Genomic DNA, 27,022 nt, shown 5'->3' on the forward strand with positions numbered 1-27,022 from the left:
GTTCAGTTAAACCATTGCCACTTCCCAGTGACTGTTGCTTTTTAAGCCCTTGTTCTGCCAGTTTAGATTCACGCCGAAGCAGAGGAGTACGGCACAGGTCCACGGGACGTCAAAACACGTAAGCCGGTGCAGAGGTTTGGGATAGAGCTTCTCAGCGAATGATTAGGGTTGCTCAATGGGAACGGGGCACATTCAGGGCTGCAAAACCTGGTTCTGAAGCCGAATACGAAGGCAACACTCAGGGTGCACCGGAGATGGGTCTGTCTGCTTTCTTCCTGGATAAGGTCACCCTGCGCAATTCAACTCCAGGCACAGGGCTCCCAGGCAGCTCCTGGCACCAGCTGAAAGCCAGATTAGCTTCGTTACCCTTCAAAGGCGCCAACGGTTCAAGCCCCCAGTACATCCAAGACTGAGGTTTCTGCACTGGCACAGCTCCTGAAGCCAAGGCTGAGGCTCACGTCAGCTGGGACCAGAGCATTCCCTCCTCAGGTCATGGCCACGAAACTTCCAGAGATTAGGCAAACGCAGAGCTCTCATTTCCCCTAAAGTATTTCCACCAAAAGAGTGTATCAGGCTTCCTCCCCAGCTGAGGACCACAAAGGCTGGGTGGAAGAACCAGCCTTTCCACCTGGGCCATGACAGTGATCCTTAAGGAATTGCTCACAGCTACTGCCCCGCTGCCCCGCAGCTAGACCTCGAGCCTGCTGCTCCATGCCACTCGCCACATCCTCATCCCTAGCTCCTGGCCCTGGCTCCTCTCTGGATTATGGCTTTCGGCTCCAGCACGGACCTCAGTTACTCGCGGGACAGCGCTCTCACCCACGCCTGTCCCCAAATGCCCATGGGCCTTGGCCTTCAGCGGGACCTGGCTTTTGGTTAACACTAAAGCGTAGCCCGAGGCGTTGCAAGGAAACAGCACCTTTGTGCTTCAAGCTAAATTACGCCTCGTGATTATGCATCTTGCTTAAACGAGGGCACGTGCCATGCCATTGGCATCCTGTCCGACTCCTACATCTCCTGGAGGTTCCCGAGACCCTTTGCTAAAGAAGGAGGACCAGGCTGATGGCATCTGACTAGAGGCTGAACCACGGTTGGTCTCGGTTCAGCTCTTCGACTCTCTTTAACAGAACAGAGAGGAAACGGAGGGGGCAGGTTTACCTTCCTTTTTGCTTTTAGGCAAAACCCGCTCCACCTCCAGCTGGGCTGACGCTCTGCTCGCTCTCAGCTGCACCTGGGCTCTGCAGCGTTTGAACGAGGGGCTTCCTGCCCTGACCTCAAAAGCCGGCGGCTTTGCTCAGGTTCCTCAGGCTTCCTGTTTTTCTCTTAACGCTTTCATTTTTACCAGCAAACTGTTTCCTGTTCTAAGGCTTCTCGCGACTGAAAATCCTGCGATTTATCCTCAGCAAGACGTGGCTGGTAAAGTCCTTGAATGCTCCTCCTTTCCCTAACGCTCTCTTCCTTGCTGTCAGCTGTCTGGATGGGTGATGTGCAGCTCTGTGAAGATTTCAGGAAGGTTTCACTGAGATCTTTAAGTCTTACAGGTTGTCTCTGGAAAACAGGGGTGGGGGTGGGGTTAACTGGCTCTGCTACAGACAGCTTTTCAATTACACCCGTGGAAAGTATTGTGCTTTCTGCATTAACTTATCAGGGAGCAGTGAGCCCTCTATTACTTTGGCTTTCAATCATTTTCCTGTAGCTATTGCTCAAGTGCTATTATAAACGAATTAGTGAGTTTGAAAGCAACAGTGGGTGTAGACGGCCGGGTCTCTGGGCTGCCATCCTGCCTGCCTCTGGAGATGAACGCATTAGAGAGGCTGAAAAGCTGGCAGGGATGGAGAAACGAAGATAACCTGGTGAGGGATGGCATTCAAAGAGATGCTATGGTGACAGCATCATTTTAGCAGCAAATTTCTTTTTCTTTTTTTTTTTTTTGGTCACAGCCGTGGTAGAAAAAGTTTAAATAATTGCGGATGTGACTTCAAGCTCGTTAACTATGCGGCTACGCCGAAAGCCCCATCGCTGTGGGGAGGGAGCTGCTGAAGGGTTCATTTGTTTCACTTCATTGCAGAGCAACCAGTAAATTTCACTAACAAGGAATTTCTCTTAGAAAACATTCGAAGTGCATGTTCTAAACATTATCGTTTTCATCCAGTCTGTATTTTTATTTATCCCTAATTCTGCTAAAATATTTGCAGTAAATGTATCCTTTTAGTTGTAGCCACTTTGCTTATTCCCTCACCACCCAGATCAAAGGCTGTAATAGAACCAGTTGCTCCTGCTGGTTTACATATGACATACAGGACTTGAGCTGCCTTCTCCTCCCCAATAGTGCTGGGTTTGACTTAGAGTGGAGACATATCTCCACGAGTCTTAGGTCTGACCTGTGAAAACTTTCCATTAAGAATTAATTGTGGATTAAAAGGAGTGGTTTGTGAACAAGCAACACATTCTTGCTAAAACCACTGCTTCTGCTAAGGTGGTTTAAACAAACCTTTTCCTTCTTGCACTGGCTTGGCCTAACTTGGTGTGTTTCAATACCTCAAACCGAATCAAGCAGTCTCATTCCAGCCCAGCACCAAGCGGAGCTTGCCTGAGCTTTCCAGAGGTCACAGTCACCTGGCTCCCTTGCTCTCTGCGGCGTCTGAGACCCCGGGGTGCGTTGAGCATTGCTTTTAAGGAGGCAGCCAGGAGAGGTCCTCTGGATTAGGTCGCTTTCTTCCTCGTCTGTAAAGCGGTGGCCAGGTTTCTCTTGCAAAACCTCATGAGACGCTGCGATGGTTTGGAGCTGGACGCTGCGATTCCCTTAGGCGACGTTTAGTCACGCACATCTCGGGCTGGGGAGAAGCACGTTCAGCTATGGGAGCAAAACGACGGGGAGGAGAGCTTGGGGGTTGTTTTCTTCTTAGACCGTGAAACCAAAAAATTTGCACTTGTCTGGCTGGAGAATTCGGACGTGGATGCACGCACGTTTCCACGAAGCGCTTGCTCGCAGCACATGGCAGGAGGGGCTCGTCCCCAAGAACTGGGACCGCACCTGAGCTTCCCGTTCCCCCTGTGTCACCCCCTGCTCCTTTCAGCTTAATTAGCTGCTTAGCTTGGAGCCAGGGAAGCTTGAAAGAGCAGGAGAGCGGGGGTCTCCTTGGGAGTTTAGGAGCTGCTGGCTCTTAATATTGATTTGCCACTGAGTCAGCAAGTGCACGAGTCCTGCCGGCGCCTTCTCGCTCTGCGCAGGGCACTTTCCCTCTGCTGCTCGTGGGTCCAAGCCCCAGGGACCGAGGCAGGGGGCTCGAGAAGGCAAACCAGGCGTTTTGGGGAAGCATCTGCCCTGGTCTGCACGGGTGCAGGAGAGCAAAGGGGGACTCGTGGGAGGGGAGCAGGAGACAGAAGGAGAGGGGGAAGCAGTGATGCCCTGCAGCCCCTCTTCCCCTGCTGTTTTTTTGCAGCGCTGACTTGCACGGTCGTGTAAGTCCATCCCGTGCTGATTGCAGGGCTCAAATTGAGCATCGCGTCGTGTGACCCAGGAGGGTGATTTCTTGAGCTGCGAGTGCTGAAACAACACAGGCCAACAAAAACAATCAGGTGATTGTTTGCTTGTAGCTGTTAACCTCTTTTGCCCACCCGTGGATACAGTCCTGTTACTCAAGACGCTAAGCTGAGTTGGAACCGAAAAGGAGATGGTTGTGGGGGTTTTTTAAGAAATTAGGAAAGTTTTATTGTGGCTTTATTGGGCTGGATGCACTGGTGTGTCCTGCTTGCACTGGGTGGGAATTCAGATCAGCTGATTATAAAAGGCCCTTCTGGCCTCAAGTCTGCAACAATTCCTTGACCCTCGTGCTGTCTGCAAGACAACAGAGGCAAAACCAGTGTGGCAGCAATGTATTTTACTGGTGTGCCAGGAGCTTGTGTGTGGCTCATCCTTTCCAGCCTGTTTGTGTTTCACAGGAGGTGCTGTGCAGCCCACGGTGACCTCGAGGTGCAGGCAGCTACCGCGTGCCGTCGTGCTGAGGTACTGCCATGGCTTCTCTTTGGAGCTCCCTGGAAAAAGATGTGTTCAACCCGCAGAAGAAGAGGCTGCTGGAAACTGTTCGTGTCTGGAAGGCAGGGAGGAAGAAGAAGATGTCAATTCTCTGTGTTGTGGGTGAGAACACCGGGGGGCTAGGGGACAGGTTGGGTTGCAAACCCAGGAAAGGATTCTTGGCGCTCTAGTCAGAGAGTTTGGTATCTGATGGCTCTTTTCCTAATTTGGGAGGAGAGATAGGACCATTATTTGGAATGCTGTGTTTTAACATTAAACGAAGGAAATCTTAATGCAAAGATAGGAGCTGTGCCATGTTCGTGTAGTACGTCAAGAACTGGCAACAAAAGCACAAGTTCCCTCTTGAATGTAGGATGATCTTCAGCTGACCAGAGAGAGCTGGGATGTGCAGGATTGCTCCCTCCACCAATGTAAGATATTTTTTTTCCTACCATTTGCATCCAATCTGTCATTAGAGGTCAGCAACAAACCATTCTAACACGACACAGCATTACAGCCTCATTCTGTCTCTCCATAGCTTTGGTGAAAGTTTTAACGGTACCCAGATATTGCAGGAGTACGTAGGTGCAAGTGCTTTGGGAAATTTTCCATCTCCTTTGGTCTGTGCTTTTGTAGTTGCTCCATCACTCCTGAGAAGTTGTTAGGACAGACTTTTTTGGACAAAGATACAGGGGAGGAACTTTCCTGCCAGTGAGCTTCCAGACAGCATAGTCACCTGCTACAGGATTAATTTCTGATGGCCTTAGCTATAGTGTTCGACCTAAATGATGTGCTTCAACTCCCTCTGTAGTCAATGGAGGGCAGGAGGAATATCTCCAAGTGGTGACGTAGCCACCCTATAAATAGCATCTAAAATACATGAGTTACCCCTGGAACAGTCCATGCCAGCTTTCCAGAGATGTCTAGCTCATATGGGCGATCTAATCTGTAATAACCAGAATGATGCACAGTGATAGCCTCCCAGATGAACCAAGAGATGCCTGCAAGCTAATTGGCACTGGAATTGATTTTTGATGGGATACATCAGTGTGGGTGTCAGCCAAACAACGCAGTGCTTTTGGACCCTGTTGTTGGGCCAGCAATGTGGTACGTAACTGTCAGAAATCTTATTGCACTGGGGTGTCCTGTTCCCAGTGTCACGCTTGGATCTTGCTGAAATATTACTTGTGCCTTCACAATGGGCTGGTTTAAAACTCAATGAAATTATTAAGAATCCCTCCACAGACTTCAAAGTACTCTGGACAAGACCCCGGAGAGCGTTTCCCACCAGTAAATACTCAATGAAGGGAAAAGACAGTAGAAACCCTGTAGCATCTCTCCATACAGCTCCAATGCAAAATCAGTGCCTGTGTGTCTGTCTGTACCGTCCACTCACACTGAACTGCTGTGTACTGGGCTAACAACAATATCGTGGGTTGTTTTTTGTTTTTCCTGTCCCTCATCCTCAGTGGACACCTTTAGGCCAATCCAGCCGTTCCTGGTGAAGGTCAAGGTAGACCGAGGAGATCAGTACAAGGTAGCCTACAGGTGGCCTTTAGCAGAGCTGAAGCTGGTGGATGGCAAGGCTCCCAATGAGGTAGGACTGATTTTTCTTCTGTGGCAAAGGGCAGACCTGACCGTGGGGGAGAGATGTGAATATGAAGTTAGAGACACATGGGCCAGGATCCATGGGGGAATTTGGATCATATGGAGCGCAGCCCATATGTTTAGATGGTGGGATGAGCAGCAGGGGGTGCGTGTGCGTGTGTGTGATTTCTAATATAAAACCGAACTAGCCCTGAATGATGCTAATTTTGAGGAAACAACCACCATTAAAAAAAAAATTTAAAAGGCCTCTGCCCTCCCTCAGAGCTGTTTACTACAGTACGGTGAACTGAGGTCCCTCCCTTGCATGGTTCCTCCATCCTACATCAGTGCTTTTGGACTTCTCATCTCTTCCAGGGAGACGCCGGTGCCCAGAATGCTGAGGCTGGAGCGATTTCCTCCCTCCTGAGTCATCCCCCTCTAGGTTAGGAAGTGTCAGGCTGGCCAAATACCTGCCCAGGGTGAGCAGTGAGTGATGACCGCTGCATAGACACAGCTTCCACCAAAATCAGTGGGCAAACTCTCTTTATTCCTCGGGCAGAGGACCTCCTGAAGCTCTTTGCAGCGACCCTCAGAGGCTGGAGAGATGGGCTGCAAAGCACTGCTCTTGTCAGGTCCCCAGCATTTGCAGAACACAGTCAGGCCCATCTGTCGATCCATGTTGACAAAGCTTCTTGACAGACATTTGCATAGGGTATTTAAAGATTAAATGGAGGCATTTACTGAAAGGCGGATTATAGAAAGTCAGCGTGAGTCTGCGCTTTTAGGGTGACATTAAGGTTTTTGGGAAAGAAAGCATGGGCAAGATACTCCCTTTCTGCTTCTGGGGCTGGCAGAGTGTCATTAAAGTTGTTATAATTAGTTTTTTTATTAATGTGAATGTTCCAGGGGCTTTGGCAAGGTGCCTGTTTTTTCACAAGCATAGAAATAAATGAGAAACAGAACAGCTTTCCAGTTCTACATCCAGGACAAATAAAGTACATCTGCACAGCATGCCTGCAAGGAAAATCTCAGCTGCAGGTTTGCAGGGCATCTTGATCCTACGGGTAGAACTGAAGTGATATTTCATTGTCTTACGTTTTCCTGTACACAAGGAAATACAAGCTTTCATCCTGCCTGAGCTTTCTTCCAGCAGATGAGCCTGGCTCCACCAACTCTTCTAAACTGTTTCAGCTCCGGGGGAGTTAGGATTAGAAGATACCTCCGGGATTTTCAGCCCTTTCCCCCTCATTTGCCGTCCCTATGAGATAAACGGATCATACTCCATCTTAAAGTATTGGTGTACTTTTGAACCCCCTTCTACTTGAGAGGGAAATAGGGAACTGGGTTGTCCCGACGGCTAAAGCCTTCTTATGACTCCCAACCTGTATTCTTGCCCGCATCATCCCCGATTGCGCCCGTGCCGTGGCTGTCCTTTAGGTTAGTGAGCTCTTCTCCTTTGCAGGTATATTTTTAGATCACAGTCACCTCCCCTATTAACCTTCCTTCTGGCAGGCTAAGCGGACTGACCTCTCAGTCACCTCTTCTCTATTGACTTCTCTCTTCCCTTCATCAGGCCTGGAGCCCTCTTCCTGGCCTCTTCCAGGCTGAATTTCTCTTTCTTGAAGGTGGGCAGCCAGAATGGTCCGTATCATTCCTCACATGGGACCTACTCACCAGCTGAAGCTGCTGCACGAGGTCCTTGGGCAGGGGAGAGGTTGAAGCAGTAGGCTGCAGCCAGGACGCGTTGACATCTCTCCGTGTCCCACCACGGAGACCCCAGCACAAGGCAAGCTCCCCAGTACAGCCCAGTGCTCCAGTCAACACGGTTCCTCTCTGTTGCACGGCTTGGCAGGTCTGTGGAAATCCACACAAGAGCTCTCCTCTGGTCCTTAGCAGATAGTATCTCCGACAGCCAAACCCCAGCGAGTGAGTCAATATTCAGCACCCTCCACAAGGGCTTGGACGTCGGGTCTGCTCTGGCGCGCTGGGAAGCCCTCTGCTCCCTGGCACCAGCAAAGTACTGACACTGCAAGTCCAGCAGCGCTTAAAGCTACAGCTCCCTTGACCAAAACAGTATTAATATTTATGAAGCGATTAACGGATGCCTCCCTGCTTTAACAGCTCCTCGTAAAGCGTGTCATAAACCACGTGCGCCGCAAATTCCTCCCCCAGACATCCCCGCTCTGCGCCGTTGCAGGGGCTGCTGCCGAGCCTGCAAAGCAATGCGGGGGCGTGATGCTGTTGCCTCAAGGTGTTTAGAAAGCAGCCCTTGAAGCGGCGTAGGGCTGCGTCAGTCCTCATAAACTCTACGTCCCTTATGATGATTAGTATCAATAATTATAAGTGCGGCTTCTAAGCTCTCCGGAAGATGAGATCCGGCTGTGCCGCAGAGCTAATGAGATGGTGCAGGAAGGAGTTTCTTTCTGTGGGATGTTCCCAGCTCAGCAACCTCTCTCATTCTCTCCGCCTAAATACAGCTTAGTGGCAAAAATGAAGTCTCTTGTGGCTGAAGTTCCCCCTCCATGAGACTACATCCCTTGGGCATAGATAGATGTAGAGACATTGACACTGACACGGACGAAAACAACACGGGGAAGTGCCACGGGTGCTTTTTTTCTCCGTGCTCCTGTTATCTCAGGTGACCTTCCCGAGAAATGGGGCCGCTGGGAGATGCCGGGTGAAGGCTGCATGATACCACAGTGCTGCTGTGAGGGAATTTCAGGGCTGAGCTTGTGGAAGCCTGTGCCTGGGTTTTCTCTGGGTGTTCCAAACTCTTGAGTGAGGAGAGGTTTGAGATTTCAGGTTGGGTGAGGATTGCAGAGGGGAACATCTGCAGCAGGCGGCAGGGTGGGTGCTGGACTTACCCTGAATGCTTAACTCCAGTCAGTTCGAGCCTTCTCCTTCAGCACATCATCACACTGCAGAGCTTATTGCCACGGGATGCTGTAGATGCCAAAGCTACGAATAAGTTCAAAAACCATTAGAGGAAATTAGGGACAGTAGGTCCTTCAAGGGCTGTTAAACACAGTGCTGTGGATACAACCTCTGGCTCAGCGAGCTGCTAGATCACGGGCTGCTGGAGGCTGGCAGGGAATCCTGAAGGCAATATAACTCCAGACTTGCCCTTTGAATGCTTTTTCTCCCAAGCATCTGCCACCAGCCACTGTCAAAATTCATCAGCGTTCGTCCCCCAAAACCTGCAGTAAAAGGTGAAGCATTTATATATAATCTGAAAAGAAATCCAGCGCGCTGGATCAGGACACTGGGACTGGTTGATGGCTTGGTCTGACTCACTACGAGTGTCCTGGTGTCCACTTCCAGGGCCAGAATTGCTGTGTATCCTTTTATTCTCATGCCTGTGATTCATCATGCCTATGATTATTTGCCAAGTGCCATGAACATACCTCTCAAATCCTACCCAGTTGCCCTGGCATAGCAGCAGAAGTCATAGAATCACAGCATGGTTTGGGTTGGAAGGGACCTGAAAGACCATCCAGTTCCAACCCGCTGCCATGGGCAGGGACACCTTCCACTAGAGCAGGTTGCTCCCAGCCCCAAGTCCAGGGAGAGACGCCTGTATCTGCAAAAAAAGAAGGATTTGCTGTTAACTAGAGGTATCATCTGCTGTCAGTTTGGAAATATAGGGCTTGTCAGGGAATTCATTGGCTGAAAGACTTCAAATCAAACTTCTGACAGCAGCTGCCCTGGGCATGGTGCAGTCGGTGCCCGCCACATCGGGTGTTGCAGGGATCTGGGGGGGGGGGCAATAGCCCATTTTAGCCCTTCGTCAGATCTGAGTCAGACTATACCTGCACAGCTCCACCAAAACCAGTCTAGTCGTGGGCATGATGTAGCTGGTAGCACTGGTGTCCCTGGGGTCACCTTCCCAGCACGTCCAGCCAGGCTTTTTGCTCGGTGGTCTCAGGGGTCTGTCGGGATCCTCTGTCAGGATCATCCTCCTGCTTGAAAGCACCGAGCCGCCTGCACAGACGGGGCTCTCTCCTCTAACATCTAAGCCCCACGCTAGTCTCCATCCACAATGTGCCTTCCTGGGGCCACCGAAAACCCCAAAGCTTGAAACTGCAGCATAGAGGTGTATCTCCCTCCCTCCTCCAACCAGGAGGTGTTTTTCCTGCTGGAGCACAAGGCGTTTTCACATCGGTTCCTGCCATTAAAATGTGCTGCAAACCTATGCTGAGCATCTGGTGGTGTGGCAAGCGGCGCCTAATTGGTGTGGTAATTAACTGTTGACATCTAGGCAAGCCTGGATTTTGATCTGCAGTTCGATAAGGTTTACAAGTGGACCGCTAGCAGCTTTGACGAGAAGAAAACCTTTATCAGATGCTTGTGGAAGCTGAACCACCGATTCCTCGCCAGCTCTGTCACATTTGTGAATGTCCCCTCCTGTGCAGCGGAAGGTAATTAGTTTCCTTGTCACGCTCAGAGCGGCTTGGGTTTTTTGCATCATCGCTATCATCGCTTTAGGAACGGGAGGTGAATGAATTTCCAACAGCGAATGCGGATGATGGGAGAAGCTGAGGTGGGTACCAGTGAGCGGGGAGGAGGAGGATCCGTGTTTTGTGTAGCTGGAGGCACAGCCACCTGATTTATCCGCTGACCCTTGCTGTGGAAACACAGCGCTAGGCTGGGAAGAAAAATAGGGACAGTTTATCTTATCTCCAGAGATGCTGTCTGCATTCTGGGTTGGGGAAGGCAGCAGTAAAGTGTCGGTACTGTCAGGCCAGGGGGAGACTGGCCGCCTGGCTGGTGACATTCCCCAGCAGTATATCAAGCAATACAGTTACACACGGTTATGAAAATAGATTTCACTCCACAACACATGACTACCCGTACATTTGATCAGAAGCAGCCTGTTCATCTCTGAAACTTGTCTCGGTGTTGTACAACGAACATCTCAACATGCCCCAACACACAGTCCTAGGGAGGCGAGCAAGTAAAAACACAACCAGAGCTCAAATCAAATTCCAAATCTCCATTTCAACCCTCTTGCAAAGCTGCCCCTTTGTCCCACGCACATCTTTCTTTGCTCCACACCGTGATTGTATTCTAGACCGAGACCACTGGACTCACGTCCCTTGGAGTCAGTGGGACCCCTGGGGCTAATGTTAGCAGGGCTGATAAATTGGCATGGCTAGAAGGCTTTGGCCATCTCCACATCTCCTCCTGCCCACGCAGGGAGACAAAGGCCCCAAGAAGACGGGAAGGACCCTGCGGTAGCCGAGAGGCAGGAGGAGCTCAGCGCGTACCAGGAGATGACACCGAAGGAAGCTGCTGACGTGCTGAAGCTGATGGAGGAGTACGAGCCCCTGGTGAACAACTCTGTGGCCTTCGCACAGCAGCTAAGCAACGACCTCCATGTGCTGGATGAGGTAAGGGGGCCGAGGGCCGTGACTCGAGCGAAAAGACGGTGCTTGGCATGTTGGGGCGCTGGGCTGAGTCTCTGGGTATTGGCAGCTCTTCTGCTTGCTGTGAGCATTTACCTGAGAGAAAGTCATCTCAGTATTGTGCTGCTTCAGCTCAAAAGGCATCTCACGTGCAAGTATCCTAAAACAAACAAGAAACCACAAACCCTAAACCCAAACTCCTTTAGCTCCAGAGGCTGCAGGATTCCCAATTTGTATTTATATATGACTTATTACCTGTGGAAGCCCAAACTCCTGAGGTCTGGAGCAAGTCGTACAGGCCCTTTGTGACTGTTTCCCAGCTGCAAAATACCCTGTGAGAGGAACGGATGAATCTCTATTAAGTTCTTTGAGACGAAAGGTGCTGTTGCATACATTAATTTAATGCCCTCTAATGAATAAATGTCACTTATCGCTAATATAAATTAATTAATGAGATGTTTCTATTTCTAAGGTTTAATCCCTGATATTAAGTGCTATTAATACCAGCAAGTTAGACTAGCGCATGCATATATTTCAATGTTTTTCCCCGCATCCCAGTGATAACGCCTTGTCCTCCTCTTACGATACTAATCACCCATCTCTTCTGGGGATTGCGAAACGCCGCACCAACAGCAAGAAAGCGCTTCTCTGCTTGGGAGGGAAGGAAAGCACAGCCAGGGCGCCTGGGAGGGCGCAGGCTCTGATTTTGCCATTGGTATTCCTGCGTACTTGCAGAATCCCAGCACCCGCTGGAAACGCAGGCAGCTCCTGGCAGCTTTGTGCCACCTCCGGCAGGAGAGTTATTACCCGTACGCGAGCGGCGATGCTCTGGAGAGCCCTTTCTGCCAGCAGTGGCCCTGCCAGGGTCACCGGTGATGCTTTGCTCTCGGCAAACCCCCCCGGCTCTCTTCAGCCCTAACAAGACAATCCGAAGGCGCGGCGGGGACAGGTTTGCAGGAGGTTTATGGCTGTAATTTAGGGACATTTAATAAAATGTGGAGCTCCGGGCAGAGCGTGTGGCCGCGGGCCGGGGTCCCTGGCGTGCGGCTGGAAAGCAGCAGTCCGTGAGCGGGGCTGGTTGCTCCCTCGCGCCGACCTGCGTGGGCCGGTTGGGCTGCGGGTGAACGGAGCATTCGCTTAGCATCGTTGGTGCTTTTGGGGGTGAGGATCTGCGTGCTTTAGCAAGCCCTGCTTCAACTCCGACTGCAAAGCCCGACAGCGAGCGAAACCTCTGCCTGCCCTGCCATCGCCGGGCTCCCCGTGGGAAAGCTGCATCACTCTGCAGAGGGGTAGTTGCATCTCTTCCCTTTGATAGAGATGCTTTGCTCTGTTTGCTGTGATACCAGGCTTTGCTTTTCTACAGTGAATCAAAGAAAACTCAATAACAACTCAGTGTTATTAAGCGGGGATTCTTGATGACAGCACCGGGCAGCACGGGGGATGGCTCCTTCCATCCGTGCTCCAAAGGGTCAGCAAAACCCATCAGTTCATGTACACAAAAATCATACACATCCATCAGATTCCCTGAGAAGGGCAGTCTTATGGTGATGAGTTCCCAGCGTTCGTAGTCTTCCTCACGCTGTCCACTAGTTGAATCCTTCTTCTTGAGCACAAGCCAGGGCCCCTTTTCTGATGCAGCCTTTCGGAACAATCAGTCCTGTACTAGAGGGGTCTCCTTGATGGCTGGAGCTTTGTCTCCTTGATGTCAGGCAAGATGTTGTCTATTTATCAGCTTTGCTCAGCAAATAGCTAAAGCCATCCTTGCAGGGGAAGAAAACTCAGGTAAAATGCAAGTAAAGTTTTTATGTCTCTCAGTCAGGGATTGTCAGGGGTTTCACTCTTTCAACAGAATTCCTCTGACCTTTCCAGATCCTCTGTGAAGCCGGTCCCCACAGCCCTTTCTCCCACGCTTTCCTAAAACAGCACTGCATTTGTCACACCAGAGCGTGGTCCACACTTTGCCGGTGAGACCGAAGCCGCCCGGTCCAGGCGTGTACTGCAGAGCGGCTCTCACACATTCCAGCAGCACCTCTGCGCTGCTCCAGCACCTTGTCCTGCGTGTGGCACCTCTAGAGCTGGAGCTGCCAGCTCGTCTGTATCCCAGCAGCAAGGCAGGTGGAGCTTGAGGAAGAGAAAGTCCTTAGCACAGGGACTGTGGCTGCCCCAGCATCTGCTGTGCTTTCAGACACATCCCTAATTCGGGGCACAGGGCAGGTCCAAGCTGCTGCAACCTCGTTGCAAACCTGCAGGGGTAAGAAAAACCCTACTCAAAGTTAGATCAGCAGAGACGTCCTTTATAAACGGTGCGCACCGGGGACACGGGCTCCTTCCCAAAGATGTCCGCCTGCACGTTGCAGTCAACAAATATTTATATATTAAATTCATGCCTATTCAGTCTATACGATGCATATTTATTATCATTCTCTCAATGATTAGTTCTTCTTGTCTCGCTTCTGATGCAAATGAGCGCGCAGCCTCTGTCGTAGCCTTCTGTTGTTCCCTTGTGAGTAGGGGGTGTAATTTGGGTGAGTGGTCTGTGAGTCAGAGGTCTCGGCCACTCCTCAAATTGACCGTGTATGGTCAAGGAACAAGTCCTTGGCTCGCAGGCTCTTGGCTTGTACCTGCTTTGGTCATGATTCAAAGATTATACACAACGGGTACCATCATAAATCCTGTCTAGCAGACATCTTGGACCATAACATATTAGCCTTGCTTTTAATCATCAATAGTTACTAGTTAGGAAACACCTTAGGTCTGGGACTTTACAGGGGTATGCTAGCAGCACTGGAAATACAAATTTTATTTTATATTTGATCACTTATTCCATTTGAGTCTTATTTTCCCAAAATAATCATTAGTCTCTCCTACTAATATCCACTAATTAGAATTCTTGATATTCAAACCAAGATGGGAAAATTATACAATATAAAAAAAATACTAAGCAGTATCCTAAAATCCTAAATCTGATGATTGCTGCAACAACCTGACTTGGGTTGACAAGATTTTGCTTCTTTTCCTCCTATCATTTCCCACCAGCGAGCTGAGCACAGGGTGTACTGGGGAGGTGTAGATGCTTCTGTTGTTCTTCTTCAATTAATGAAAAAGCCGTCAGATAATTGAAATATCAGAAAAGACAAACTTCTTTGGAAGCTTTATTAATGGAGAGAAAAATAGCAGTCTGGAAGCCTCATGCCTCCCAGGCCTGTGTCTATTGATTGTTTTCTTTGATATCCCGTGTGGTACATAGGCCCTGAAAACCATACAATTAACATTTGGAAGCAGCTAATCTCTAGCAGAGCTTGTCAGCAGCGATTAACACGCCGTTATATTTCTACCACCCGTCAAAACAAACGCCTGAGACCTCCCTAGGCCAATTGTGCCTTCGGTTTCCGTATTAGAGACATATATATGAGCACGTCTCATGCATGATTTAACTGTTTATTAATTCCACTGCCAGAGCAGCTCAGTTGGGTAACACCCTGGCAGCAGTGGCAACGCCTGGAGCTGTGCTAAACGTGCTGTGACAGGGCCTTGGCATGGCTGTGGTCTGCATAAATGCATTGCAGCCAGACAGAAACGGCCAGTGCCCTCAAGCTGGCACGTTTCCTTCCGAATGTGGTGGGATGGACACCCAGGTCCTCAGGGGACATCACCAGTTGTGGGGATTGAGGGTTGGAGACTCCATGTAGCGTCCACTTGGGACTTTCCTAGTGCACAGTGGGGAAAGTGGGGTGCAGAAGCCAGCAGAGCTTGGTACCTTCTCCAAACCTACAAAGACTGTATTCTGCTCGTTGTTGGATTTGCCTGGCGACTCCACAGTAATCTCTTTCCTGTGGCAGCTAAAAGTACTCTGAGGGTACAACTTGCTCAGGGAAGGGGTTTTTTTCCTTTCCTGGCGTTTGGGACTTGGAGGTGGTTGCTGATGTAGAGTTCAGCCAAGTGCAAAGATAAGACATTGACCTTGTGCAGGCAGTAGTGCAGGACAGCTGCAATACTACCAGCACTTTGGACATTATAATGACAGTTCTTCTGCTTTGACTTGGGAGGGTGAAGGTCAGGATATTTGACTCTGAGATGGTCGTGATCAGTCCCTGCCACAGTGCTGAAGCCCTCTGTTTCTCCATTTCACAGGCCAACCTTAGAGCCATTATGTCTTCTGAGAAGCAGGTGACACAGCTGATGAGCTCCATTGATGAGGCCTTGGCAGAGGTGGCCAGGGTGGAGGAGACCTTGCAGATCTATGATGAGTTACTGGGAAGTGTGAAGCAGCAGATGGACCACATCCACCGGGAAAACTCCTTGCTACATCTCATCGTTTCCAACAAGACGAGGCTGATGGATGAGATCCTCTTCCTCACGGTACGTGGATTTGCAAAGACATAAGTCTTCAGCCTGTTGAATCCATTAGAAAAGACTTTCAGTAACCCTCAAACACTCTGAAGACTATTATCTGTCTGCAAAGGCTACAGAGCTTCTCTGGCCTAGAAATGAGGGACTTGCTGTCTGGATAATAGAAGGATGGCCACAGAGCTGGGATGGACTACAGGTAGACCAGACCTCACCGGGGTCCAGGGTTGTAAGAGGGGTCACTGAAAGTCCTTTTCACGGGCAATATGAACCTCACCTGACGGGATGCCAAGGACCTTCCAAACGCAGCTCTGCAGCCTTTCGCTTGGGATGCTGCGCTCTGCCTTTCGCTGTCGGCCTTGGAGCCTTCTTACACGCTGGGGCAGGGCTTGTACCTTGCACCCAAAGCACTGAGGTCCTCCCAGCCTTGTGCCTTCAGATTCCAGGCATACCTGCGTCTGGTTTGTGGGGCTTCTTGTGGGAAGCAATTGCCACTGTTGCCTTCTTCCTCAGTAGCCTTCAGTTTATATCTTCGCGCTAGGGAAAACCAGCTCTCATTAGGAGATAACAGTCATTTCAATAGCCAATAATTGTAAGCCAGGGCTATGTGAGGACAGTACTTAACGAGCAATTAGAGCCAGAGCATGCAACACCCACCCCTGGTCAAAGCCCGCTCCCACAAGGGCTGGTAACCCCACATGCAGAGAAACCGCTGGGGACTGAGGCAAACTACACACCTACCATCCAAAAAGTGTTCTGGGGACTTCCAGTTGCCCTGGAGAGGCTGTTTGTCCAGGGATCCTGTAGCTTCTCTTCCCACTAATGGGAGTTTCCCCATTCCTTTTCTTTCCTTTGTTCTCTACTTTGCTTTCTTTCTTTTCTCTTTCTTTTTATTTTTTTTTCCCCACCCTTGAAGGTAACTGTGAAGTCAATGTCTGCCACCAGGGGTGGCCTTTGTGCACATCAGCCTGTCTCTGCACCCATTGCGGAGTGAGGAGCTTTTCTCTGCAGTACCTCATAGCCACAGAGACACAGGGGACAGCACAGCCAGCGGGGAAACTCTTGATGAGCTCTGGGAATATGGGAAAGGAAATTATTTACAAACATAACATACCACAAATGCAAGAACTGTGCTGTAATAGCACAGCTAATCCTCACTTCCACTGCTTACCTCTGGTGACCTCTATGACGTTGACCTTTTCATTTCTGACTAACTTAAGCTGCCGCTTCCTTAGCTTTTTCTTTCTCCTCCCCATCGCTTCGCTGCCAGTCGTGATCCCAGAGGTGCTGGCCCCCACACTGAGGTCTGCCAGGGCTTCCTTGGTGACTGCTGCAGTTGTTAGGGTACAGACCTTTGGTTTTGGTGGGGATAGAGCAGCGTGGTCTTCACAGGCAGCCTGGCACCTCAAGGTAGCGCTTGGCTATTTCAAGCCAGCAGCCTTCCAGGTGGGGTGAGAAGGGATGAGAAACTGTCTGTGCTTGTACCTGTTCTCTTCTGGCTTTGTTTTTAGACCCACCTCAACCTCAGCAGGGAACACTGCGATGCTCTGAGCCAGGCAGATCTTTCCAGCCCCAGCAGAGTGAAAGCCTGCATTGCTGCAGCAGAGGCTTTATCTGGCTGCATGAACATCCAGATACAGCCCGGTGAGTAGAGAGCAGAGATTTATATCTGCAGACAGCAGAGCCACCGGCTCATCCACAACCTGCGCTGCACACCCAGCACCATTCTGTGCTGCCCAGCCTCTGCAGCTGCCCCAGAACCGCTGGAGCTGGAGGGGATATTCCCAGGAATCAGCTCACACTCTTGCTGGGCAGCCCTGCAGGCTGCCTGGGCAAAGTAGAAAAGAAATAGGAGGCAGGCGTGTATTTGGGAAGCGAAGCAGCAGCACTAACCCAGGGGGACCTGCAGTGGAAGGTGCAGAGCTATAAACACTATTTACCTGGAGTGCTCCTGGAGCTGCGAGCTGGGGAAACAGGCTGGCAGGGTCAGCTTTCTTCTGGAGATATCGCTGAAGCTTTCAGAGTCTGCATTAGCTTCACCTAGAAGCGCAGTCAAGCAGGGCTGGGGTAACGTTACCTCTGAACACCCATGCAGAAAAGTAGCTGGGGTGGGGTGGGGTGGGGTGTGGGATCGGCTCCGTTCTTAGAGAAATCCAACTCATGCTGCAAACGGCCAAGCTGGGGCATCCACGCACCACGGGCAGGTCTGCAGGCACCTCGCCTCCCTCTGGACTCAGGCAGCAACTGGTTCAGTTTGCATTAGAGTTGAGGCAAACTTGTGGAAAGCATCTAAATCCCTGGACACAAGGCATCGTTGTCTGCCGTCTGCGTACGACACCCCTCATAGTTCAGAAAGGAACTGGTGGGAAGCCATGTTTAGAAACTCAGGTCTCTCTGGGCAACCCAGTTGCCTTTTCTTGAGCACGGAAAAACGATAATTCGCTGTAGTGAAAGAGCTAAACCCTGACAACCTCTGACTAAGGCCTCACTGTGATACACAAAAGCTTTACTCGCATATTTTTGTTTAGTTTCGCTTGCATCTTGGTTTTCCTTCCCCCACAAGGATGGTTTTATCTCTGTTCTGACATCTTGCCTGACATCAAGGAAACAAACCTCCAGATATCAAGGAGACATTAAGGAGACAAAGCTCCAGACATTAAGGAGACCCCTCTAGTACCTGACTGATTGTTACAAGAGGTTGCATCAGAAAAGGGGCCCTGGCCTGTGCTCAAGAAGGAGGAGTCAGCTAGAGGACAGTGTGAGGAAGACTATGAATGCTGGGAACTCATCACCATAAGACTGCCTTTCTCAGGGACTCTGATGAATATGTATGATTTTTGTGTATAGGAACTGATGGGTTTTGCTAGCCCGTCGGAGCATTCATGGTGGGACACCCCCAGTGCTGCCCAGTGCTGCAGTACAGAATTCCTCCTTGATAACACCCTGTTGTTAGTGAGTTTTCATCTCGGAATCCTCACCCAGCTGCACCCAGCCTCCCACCTCGGTGAGGAGTGTTAGAAAGCGAGCGGGTTTGGAAGCTCCGAATTTTGTATCAGTAGCAGTGTTCACTGTGGGTGTTGTTGGAGACCTGCTGGCGTAGAGGGACTTCATCCTGGCATGAAACCCCATGTTGTCCTCCTGAAGAGACTGGGCGTTTGTCCTTGGCCATGGTCGGACTGTTGGATGCTTCGCAATTATTTATTTTTTTCTACTTCAAACTCCCTCCCTGTCTGTATTTGCTTGGTACCGCAGCAAATCTTTTCCCCTTTGTTGGCTTTTGGGTGGTAGTATTTATCCCAGAACCTACTCCTTGAAGACTTGTCTTATCTGCCAGTGGGCTGAGCAACGCCGGTCTGCAGCCACGACAGCTTGTGCTGCTCAATGCCGCGACACCTTCTCTTTATTTTCCTCAAGGTTACCGGAAGCTGCAGTCTGTGGCTGAGCAGCTGATCATGTTCGAAACACTCAAGCAGAACTTTGAAAACGCTTTTATCAGTCACATTACGAGGATCTTCGAGCTGCAGGTGGGCTTCACTCTTCTCGTGGCAGCTCAAAATCCTGGGAGATTTGATCTCCCAAAGTGTCTCCCCAAAAAAGGTCCTTTCCCATACCTTCACCCTGCTGTTGCCCTCCTCTGGTTAGTTTTGCAGGCATGCAAATCCAGCACAATTCTGTGTTTATCAGGCCACCAGGTTCCCTCTGGTGACAGTCATTAATCCTCTTGGCATGTTAAAAAGCGCTTAGGCCTGAAGATTTTTGCTTTAGATTTTCTTGGTTTACTTTGGGGAGGGGTGGTGGTGGTGGTTGCTCATCTGTCAGTAACATAAAATCCCAGGATAAAAGCCAATCTCTTGATCCTTTGATTAACATCAAGTGGTTGTCTTGCAATTTAAAGGATATGGTGGACAATATCTCTGTGGGCAGAAATCTGAAAGGAAAATATTACTCTTCTAGATTTCATTTCAAGAAGAGAAAAGCAGCTACTCCCAACCCCTTCGTGTTATTTCCTTAAATCTTTAGGATTTAGTTTCAAGCATTGACTCAGGGAAGGGATGTGACTGGCAGGGAACTGGAAGGGAGTTGTGGGATCTCCATGCCTGGAGATTTTCAGATCTTGACTGGACGCATCCCTGAGCAACCTGCCCCACCTGGACCTGCTCTGAACCTGCCGAGCTCCCATCCCACCTACATGACTCTGTGTCTATGGGTGCGGTGTCTCAGCACTCCCAGGCCCTGGTAGATGGGCTGTGCAAGTGCGCAGCACCCCTCCTCTCCATTGCATCCCACCCCACCAGGGCATACCCACCTCCAGTGCTTGGAGGGACAATTTCCAGCATGCTCCTGAACAATGAGCTTTCCTCCTGTGTCTTCTCCTGAGTGCTTAGCTGGAGTATCCCATGTATTACTGATGGGCCAGCTCATTCCTCTGGGCTCAGATTTGTTCCCAGGACATGAGATTAAAACTAGAGGTCAACATGATCGTGCATGCTCTGCTTCACCCTTTAAGTTTGCTTCTCAAACATATTCAGAACTGGAAATTCAAGGGTGATTATGAAGCAATTGTTTTGCAGAGCTCTTCAAGGCTATGTTTTATTTGACTCTTTCTGCCGTTTCTGTTGCTTTAGGGTAATGCTCAGGTCCCTGCTTTTGGGCAGCCCATTGACAAGCTATCTGCACCAAGCCATGGACTCCACCACGAGGAACTGGTGCCCTACACCCCGCTCATGACCTGGCTGAGGAACGTCAACCCAGTTCTGTTCTGTGATCTCCCCAAGGTATGGCTGAAATCCCGAATGAATATTGCAAACCGTCCACCAGGAACAGATTAGTGAAGCTGGTTAACTCATGATGAGAGCTTGGTTTCACCAAGTCCGTAACACCCACAGGCTTCCAGCACTTGGCCCTTCTAGAAGGGTGCTGGCCAACTTGGCCACATGATGTTGGACCTCTGTGCTTGACAGAAAGCAGTCTGGGACTTGGTGGCAGACATTGTGTTGAAGGGAAAGGGTATGAAATGCTAAAATCTGGGCTTTTTGCTTTCATCTGGCCATTTCTCTACTTTCCAGGTCTATGCTCAGAACCTCAGCAGACTCTATGACCGGGAAATCAAAGCCTTTTTTGAACAAGCCAAAACCTTCTTGTTAGGAAGGAGAAAAGGAAGTGAGTGATTTGCAAATATGACCTTTGTGCTGCCGAGCGGTGATTGATTTGCAAGCAGGGAACACGGCAATCATCCTCTGTCATAGGTGTCCTCCCCAGATTTTGTGCCAGGAATTTACCTTCTCCTCCAGGGACCGGGTCTGCAGTTGGCAGCACGTGACAAAGCCGACTCTGCTTTACACCAGGCAGTGTTTGTGTGAGCACCGGCTGTGTGTATTACCCAGGTTTGTTTGGCTGCTGCTCAGAGCTGCAGCTTGTGTTCACCTTCCCTTTGCAGACTCAGAACGATGCATGGGGTGGCTGAGACCGTGTCCTGAGGAGCTGTAAGAGAGGGAGACGTGGGACTGCCTGGCTAATGCCTGGTCCATATTTCATGCAAGCAGAGTGGGACACAGACTCCTCAGACACTCTCCTCCCTGTAAAGAGATGGCACTGAGCCTGTCCCTGAAGACACGAGTGTGTTCGTAGCAGTATCTGTGAGAGCAGAACGATTTCATAGTGAACTGACTGTGGGGCTGTGGTGTCCCAAGGTGATAATTTCAATGGGAATCGCTGCATCTGACTCAAAATATTCCAGTCAGGTGTTTCTGAAGATAAAAAGAGAAACTGATCTGTCTCCTCTGGCAGTTTTTGATTGCGCAGAAGTCACATTTTCCTTCAGCAAAACAAAGCACTGTAATGGAAAGTTCCATGCCAGCTTGGCCCAGCTTGAATGTCAAAAACCACCTCGCATGGTGTGTTTAGTCTATCAGAGCGCTAGCTCGGCTTCTTCCAGCTCTGCACCTACTTCATCACTTGTGTCCAGACCCCAGAGCCAGACGATGAGGCCCAAGGAAGAAAACGGGGCTGGTGGCTGAAGGATCCCGGTGAAGGGCCTTGCCTTTCTGCACGTGCTGTGCTGGCCCCGCAGCAACGATTGTACCAACAGCCCCTGTCCCGCTCACCCAACTGCCCTGATATTTGCCCATCTTTTGTCTTCTGCGGTGAAGTCCATGATGTTCTTGTGGGGTACAAGGGATGGTCAGGGAGCCTGGGCCATGGGCATCCGGAGGGAGCTACCTGAAGCTCACGAGGCTGCAGGATCAGACCATTGCACGTGATTTCCACCTCTGTAGCCCTCCAGGGCCCTTTCTCTCGGTTTCAGAACTGGCCATAAAGGGAAGGGCGAATATCTGGGTGTCTTGCTGTAACCTCCTCCCTGCTCTGTGGATCCATGAAGAACCTGGTGCGTCTCAGGCAGGGACGGAGAGAGCCCGTGCTGGCAGCAACTTGCACACGAGCAGGGACAGGACGGTGCTTCTGCTGGCTGTGTTTCCCATGCTGGGGTGATAGAAGAAGCCTCTTCCACATCCCAAGCTTTGGGCTGACGACTGCATCCCGCCAGGTGGGAGCACTCGGCATCGCTTTGTTCTGCATCACCTCCCACCTCGCAGAGGCGAAGGGGCACAGCACCGAGAGGCATGAGTGGACCTGAGTGCTGGGTCTGCTCACCCCCTTGCTGCATTCCCAGTACTGCCCCAGTCAGTCCCAGTCCAGGGTGAGCCAACAGCAGCAGGCTGCAACGCCCAGATGCTGGTGGCTGTGTCTGAAGAGAGGAGCGCTTCTCGGCTCCTGTTTTTGGGTGTGCATCATGGCCGTATCTCAATGTACCCAGCACCCCTTCCAGCTCCTCCCTGCCCAGTGCCAGTTCCCCTGGGAAAGACACTCAGCCACACGTACCAGGAAAACAGGGCACCTCAAGACCAAACCAGGATGGGCAGCACTGGCCGTGTACATGTACCTGCAGCAGAGCACACAAGTCGTGAAAAGAAAGAAGGAGAATTTCACCTCAATAGACTTTAGCCGCTGGAAATAAGAGAAGGGGAAAAGGAAAAACACTTCGGCTTTTTCTCCCCACTACTTGTCATTTTCAAAAATTTATCCCCTTTAAAGGAAGAGACAGTAGAAGCTCAGATACTAATCCTTAATTAAAATGTTCCTTTTTGAAATCTTGCTAGAAATGGAGAGAGAGAACACCTCCAGGAAATATTTTTATAGTCACCAGGAAACTATTTTTCCATGCCAGAATGATTTGCCAAACTATGCAGCCAAGAGAGGGAAAAATGGGGATCAAAACCTCTCTGCTAGTTCCAGCAGAAAAGCAGTGACGTGATAAAAAGGGTCAAAAAATAAGTTGTGTAAGGAAAGTCAACATTATTACTCCCCTTGCAATTTAAAAACAAGGTAACAGGCACTTAAATGAAAGGGACATGCTGAGAAGTGGTGACAGGAAATTATTTGTGATAGGAAATGATTTGTCCATGATGCCGTAAACCAGTACTTGTGGCTACAAGCTGTCACGGATGCTGGAGGACTCAGGAAAGCCTATAGCAAGCAGATAACAGGAAAACAAAATGGTGTAGTAATAATAATCCAAGGATAATACTGAGATAAGGACTTTCTGAAAAAGGATAGCGTTTCATAAGGACTGTAAAGGCAGACACTTCTCCTACGGGGCTGTTACAACACCCTGTGTCACCCTGAGTGTCCTCCTCCCTCCTCGGAGGTGCCAGAGACCCAGCAGTGCTGGAGCACCGGTTGCATCACTTGTTGGATCTGGGGTAGCCACCCTTCAATCAGTTTGGCAGTCCCCGCTGCTGTGATCTGGACACCAGGGAGGACACCTACATTCACGCCGACGGTGATGGGCTGGTGATGACACCTCGTGAGGATGTACTGGCCCAGGTGGAGGGCCCTGAGCAGAACAGGCCACCCTTCCCAGGCTTCCTTTCCAGCTCATCAGAGATGCAATGCCTGGGGAAAGCTCTCCCCAGTGCAACTGTCAGGACTGGCAATAACATACTGGGACAGTTCATGTGGCTCTCCATGGCTTGCTTGGTTTTTGCCACACATCAAGCATGAGATCTTGTCCTTATGGATGCCCACCCTACTTGGAAGAAGGGGTGCATGCACCACTAAAGCAGTCGTTGTGATGAGATATTCTAGTCGGGATCCATTTGCTTCCAGCTTCCAGTTCTTTCATGCCTTGCTCGTACTGGGACCAGCTCGCCACAGGGCTCCTGAACTCAGCCCGGTGGAGAGGGGCATATGGTTTGCCTCTCCTGCCGCACTGGGTAAAACAAATGGGTAAAAAATATAATGTTCCTCACACACACCCCTGTCCTGAGTGCCTGGACACAGCTTTTCCTGGGGAAACATGCTCTTTCTTGCTTAAAAATAGGAATTCCTGATAAGAGGTAATGAATGTACTGGCAGCAAGCAAGCCTGGGGAATTAGCAGTGGGGAAGCAAACTCCGATCTGTGGTTTATAAGATAACGTGATCAAGCACCGTTTCCTGAAGCAGGGTGATTGCTTTCATTTAAACAGAAGGAAATAACAAAGATTGTGTATAGGATAGAGAGGCCCCGGTTCCTATTTGCAAAGTGATGGATGGGCTCTGACCAAGGGACTTGCTGGGTGATAGAAAACAAAAACACCCAAGTTTGTCTCCTCCCAGAGCACAGCTGGGTCTGCTCAGAAAGCCATTAAAATGGGCGACGTTGCAGGGCCAGAGGTGGCTGTTAAAGAGGCCCTTTATGAAAATGGGCTTGTTAAATAAATTTAAAAAAAAAAAAAAGAAAAAAAAAAGATAGTGTGTGGCATGTGTTGCAGCCCTTTTGGTAAATGTCAAACCAGTGATTTCTTTCCAGTACTTTGTCTACCTTTAATGCCTATGTGAGTCCCATAAAAAGGGAGTCATTAAAATCCCAGGAGACATTCCAGTGCCTGTGAAACCCACCGCAGCGACAGAAGGACACCTTGATGGCTACAAGCCTGTTACTGCCCCGTTATACGTGACCCAAATGTGTCTGCCCGTTGCTGGTGTTGCTCCCGCAGGCAGGACGAGATGAGCCGAGCTTTGCCGGTGCTGGGGTGGGCTGGCACCGCGCTTTGCTCCCTGGGGTGAGATGAGGTCTGGGACAGGTAGGAAGCCCCAGGCTGGGTTGGGGATGCTCAACCCCTCATTAACGTGAGGCAGCACATCGAAACGACAGCCACCGTGTCGCTGCGGAGAGCGATTAGTGGCAGGGAGAATTTTTAGAAAGTTGTATCCGCAGAGTTTCTGCCAGCCATGGCGCAGAAAGGCACCTTCCCCCCGGCTTGTGGTGCCACCAACGGAGAGCTGCCTGCCCACCGCTGGAGACCCTGGGGACAAAGGAGGAGGGAGAGCATCGCGTCTCCTCCCGCGACACCTCTCCCTGGTGAAGCTGACCTCTTCTTGGCTCAAGGACGTACCGCAGGGTCGGCAGGAGCCTGGCAACGCGTGCGCGTGTCCTTCTGCTGAAGGAGCTTGGCAGCAACGGGCACTGAAAGCAAGCACGGTCTCTCCCAGGTCCCGGGGACCTTCAGAGACTCCTGCTGAAATATTTTCTGCGAAATCCGTTGGTCTCGGGCTGTTTGGCTTTGATGAAGTTCTGCGGGAACCTCATCCAAGGTCTTTCCTGACATTTCCCCTGCTCAGCTGCTCGTTGGGGTGAGCCGCTGCATGGATGAAAGCCCAGGCTGCAAGGACACTTGCCTGATAACATCCCTCATCCCTGCTTCAGAATACCCCAGCCTTGCTCCAGCTCTCCGTGCCTCTTTCTTTCTACTGATTACCGTGGCAGTGAATTTTTAGGGTTGATTCCCTGCCCTCAAAAAGGATTATTTATGTCAATCGCTTCTAAATAGACCACCTGACAATTTATTGCCTTGTTTCAGTATTATGGGAGAATTTAGAAGGCAAACCCTGAACTGTTTGTAACTAATTGTGAGCCAATAATTAAGTCTTTTCTGTGAGCCAATAATTAAGTCTTTTCTCCTCGTTTTCCCATTCCTTTTTCCACACTAAAATTTACAGGCTCATAAAGTTCTGTCCTGTTTGATGCAGGGAGATACATTTTTCCTGGTTTTGCGGCTTCCCAGCAAGAGAAATGATCATCACCCATTGCGTAAGGGTGAGGGAAAAGATTATGAAGCAGCTCATTAATTTTCTCCATGGTTTTAGCAAGGCTGAGGTCACGGTCAGGGCTGTCTGTCATCTCTCATCCCTGCTCAGCGTGTAGGGCATCTGACAAATCCTTTTCAAAGGTAAAAGCCCTGCAGGTAGTGGCTCAAACAAGGATATTTTGGATGTTATGAGAAATGAAGACCTGGCCTGACTCACCCAAGACCTCTGGGGCTAGTGGAATGATACCCATTTTTAGAATTAATTAGAAAATAATATGGATGTTTCCCTACCAATTTCTTTCAGAGAGTATAATACTACTTTTTTTAATGCACATTTCAAAGGAATCTTTCAACTTTTCCACTTAAGCCAAGCACCCAGTGAAAACACTGCAGTAAAAACTGCTAATGTTAAAAAACTGTATTAATTTCCAGGTGAATGTTTATGATTTTAAAAGGCTAATTTTTGAAAAAAACCAACCCTCCCCCCTGCCTGGGTATTGGTTTATGGCAATTTCCCATCGAAACTAAGCCACAAACATTTTTCCTGAAACTCTTGCAGGCGTTTCTGTTGATCTATGCTCTTATCACCCAGGATTTTTCACTCCCCAGTCCTCAAGCGTTGGTACTAAGCACCAAACAGCAAAGGGGTAAGCATCACAGGCAATGAAATGAAAGAGTAATGAAAAAGAGAGAGAGGAGAAGAAAGATTAAAAAAAAGAGAGCAAAGCCTGCATCCCCTGTAGATCTGAATCCAACAGGAAAAAGCCAATTCACGCATGAGATCAGACATAAAAAGTGACATTTAAACCTGTTAAAATGATCAAAGGAGCTGGAGAGGCCAAGAGGGATGGAGATGTCTAACCACCTACCAACATACCATGCAGGTCTTCAGGAAAGCTTAGAGAAGCCAACGGCGATGGGGAGCAGGCAGCAGTCTCGGTGGAGTCTCCCTGGAAGCAGAGAAGGCCAGGAGGATGCACCGGACAAAGGCAACAGCATCAAGGTAAGGAGCTGGGGTTTTCTAAAGGGTTCACGTGTCCTACAGGGGCTGTGCCAGCGCTGCAACCCATCCCACGGTCCTTACTCTAGTGATGTGTACCTGGAGCAGCAGCAGAGATGTTCTATACTGCTTACCTGGCTTAGTTGTCACTTCAGGTGGACATGGACACCTACTCCGGTGTCCCCAGTGTGTGTTAGAAGGGTTTTCTAATGTCCCCGATGGTTTCTAAGCAGATGTTGGAGCAGGTGCTGGGAGAGCTGCAACCCCTTTGCACCGCGGAGCAGCAGTTCATTGAGAAATTCTTCCAGCTAAGCTGCCACGCCGCAGACCTGGAGGTAAGCATGAGGACTATGTCCTCTCCAGTCCCGTTATCCCATTAGCCAGTCCCTCCCTCCAGCTTGATACAAGCCTCAGCAGGCACAGTGGGATGGCTGCTGAGCTCTATCAGATACCTGAGCTCTCCTGGGCTCTTGTCCTCTAGTAACTGTCAGTGGTGTCAGCAGCGGGGAAGACGAAGCCCTCCTGATGATGGGGGAAGA

The 27,022-nt window shown here is 50.0% G+C and overlaps 1 protein-coding gene across 1 annotated transcript in view; it reads left to right on the top strand.

The window, feature by feature from the left end:
• The first annotated feature begins 4,014 nt into the window (after window positions 1-4,014).
• The window catches only part of LOC104342600 (exocyst complex component 1-like), a 29,145-nt gene continuing 6,137 nt past the window's right edge, over window positions 4,015-27,022 (top strand). Inside the window, exons 1-11 of the mRNA XM_086470698.1 lie at window positions 4,015-4,138; window positions 5,485-5,612; window positions 9,861-10,020; window positions 10,799-10,992; window positions 15,139-15,366; window positions 16,866-16,998; window positions 18,769-18,878; window positions 19,980-20,129; window positions 20,421-20,514; window positions 26,368-26,486; window positions 26,714-26,818. Coding sequence (XP_086326824.1) covers window positions 4,015-4,138; window positions 5,485-5,612; window positions 9,861-10,020; window positions 10,799-10,992; window positions 15,139-15,366; window positions 16,866-16,998; window positions 18,769-18,878; window positions 19,980-20,129; window positions 20,421-20,514; window positions 26,368-26,486; window positions 26,714-26,818 — 1,545 coding nt within the window. The remainder of the gene's footprint in view (window positions 4,139-5,484; window positions 5,613-9,860; window positions 10,021-10,798; window positions 10,993-15,138; window positions 15,367-16,865; window positions 16,999-18,768; window positions 18,879-19,979; window positions 20,130-20,420; window positions 20,515-26,367; window positions 26,487-26,713; window positions 26,819-27,022) is intronic.

Source organism: Leptosomus discolor, chromosome 9 (assembly GCF_034619465.1).
Source record: "Leptosomus discolor isolate bLepDis1 chromosome 9, bLepDis1.hap2, whole genome shotgun sequence".
Taxonomy (NCBI): Eukaryota; Metazoa; Chordata; class Aves; order Leptosomiformes; family Leptosomidae; genus Leptosomus; species Leptosomus discolor.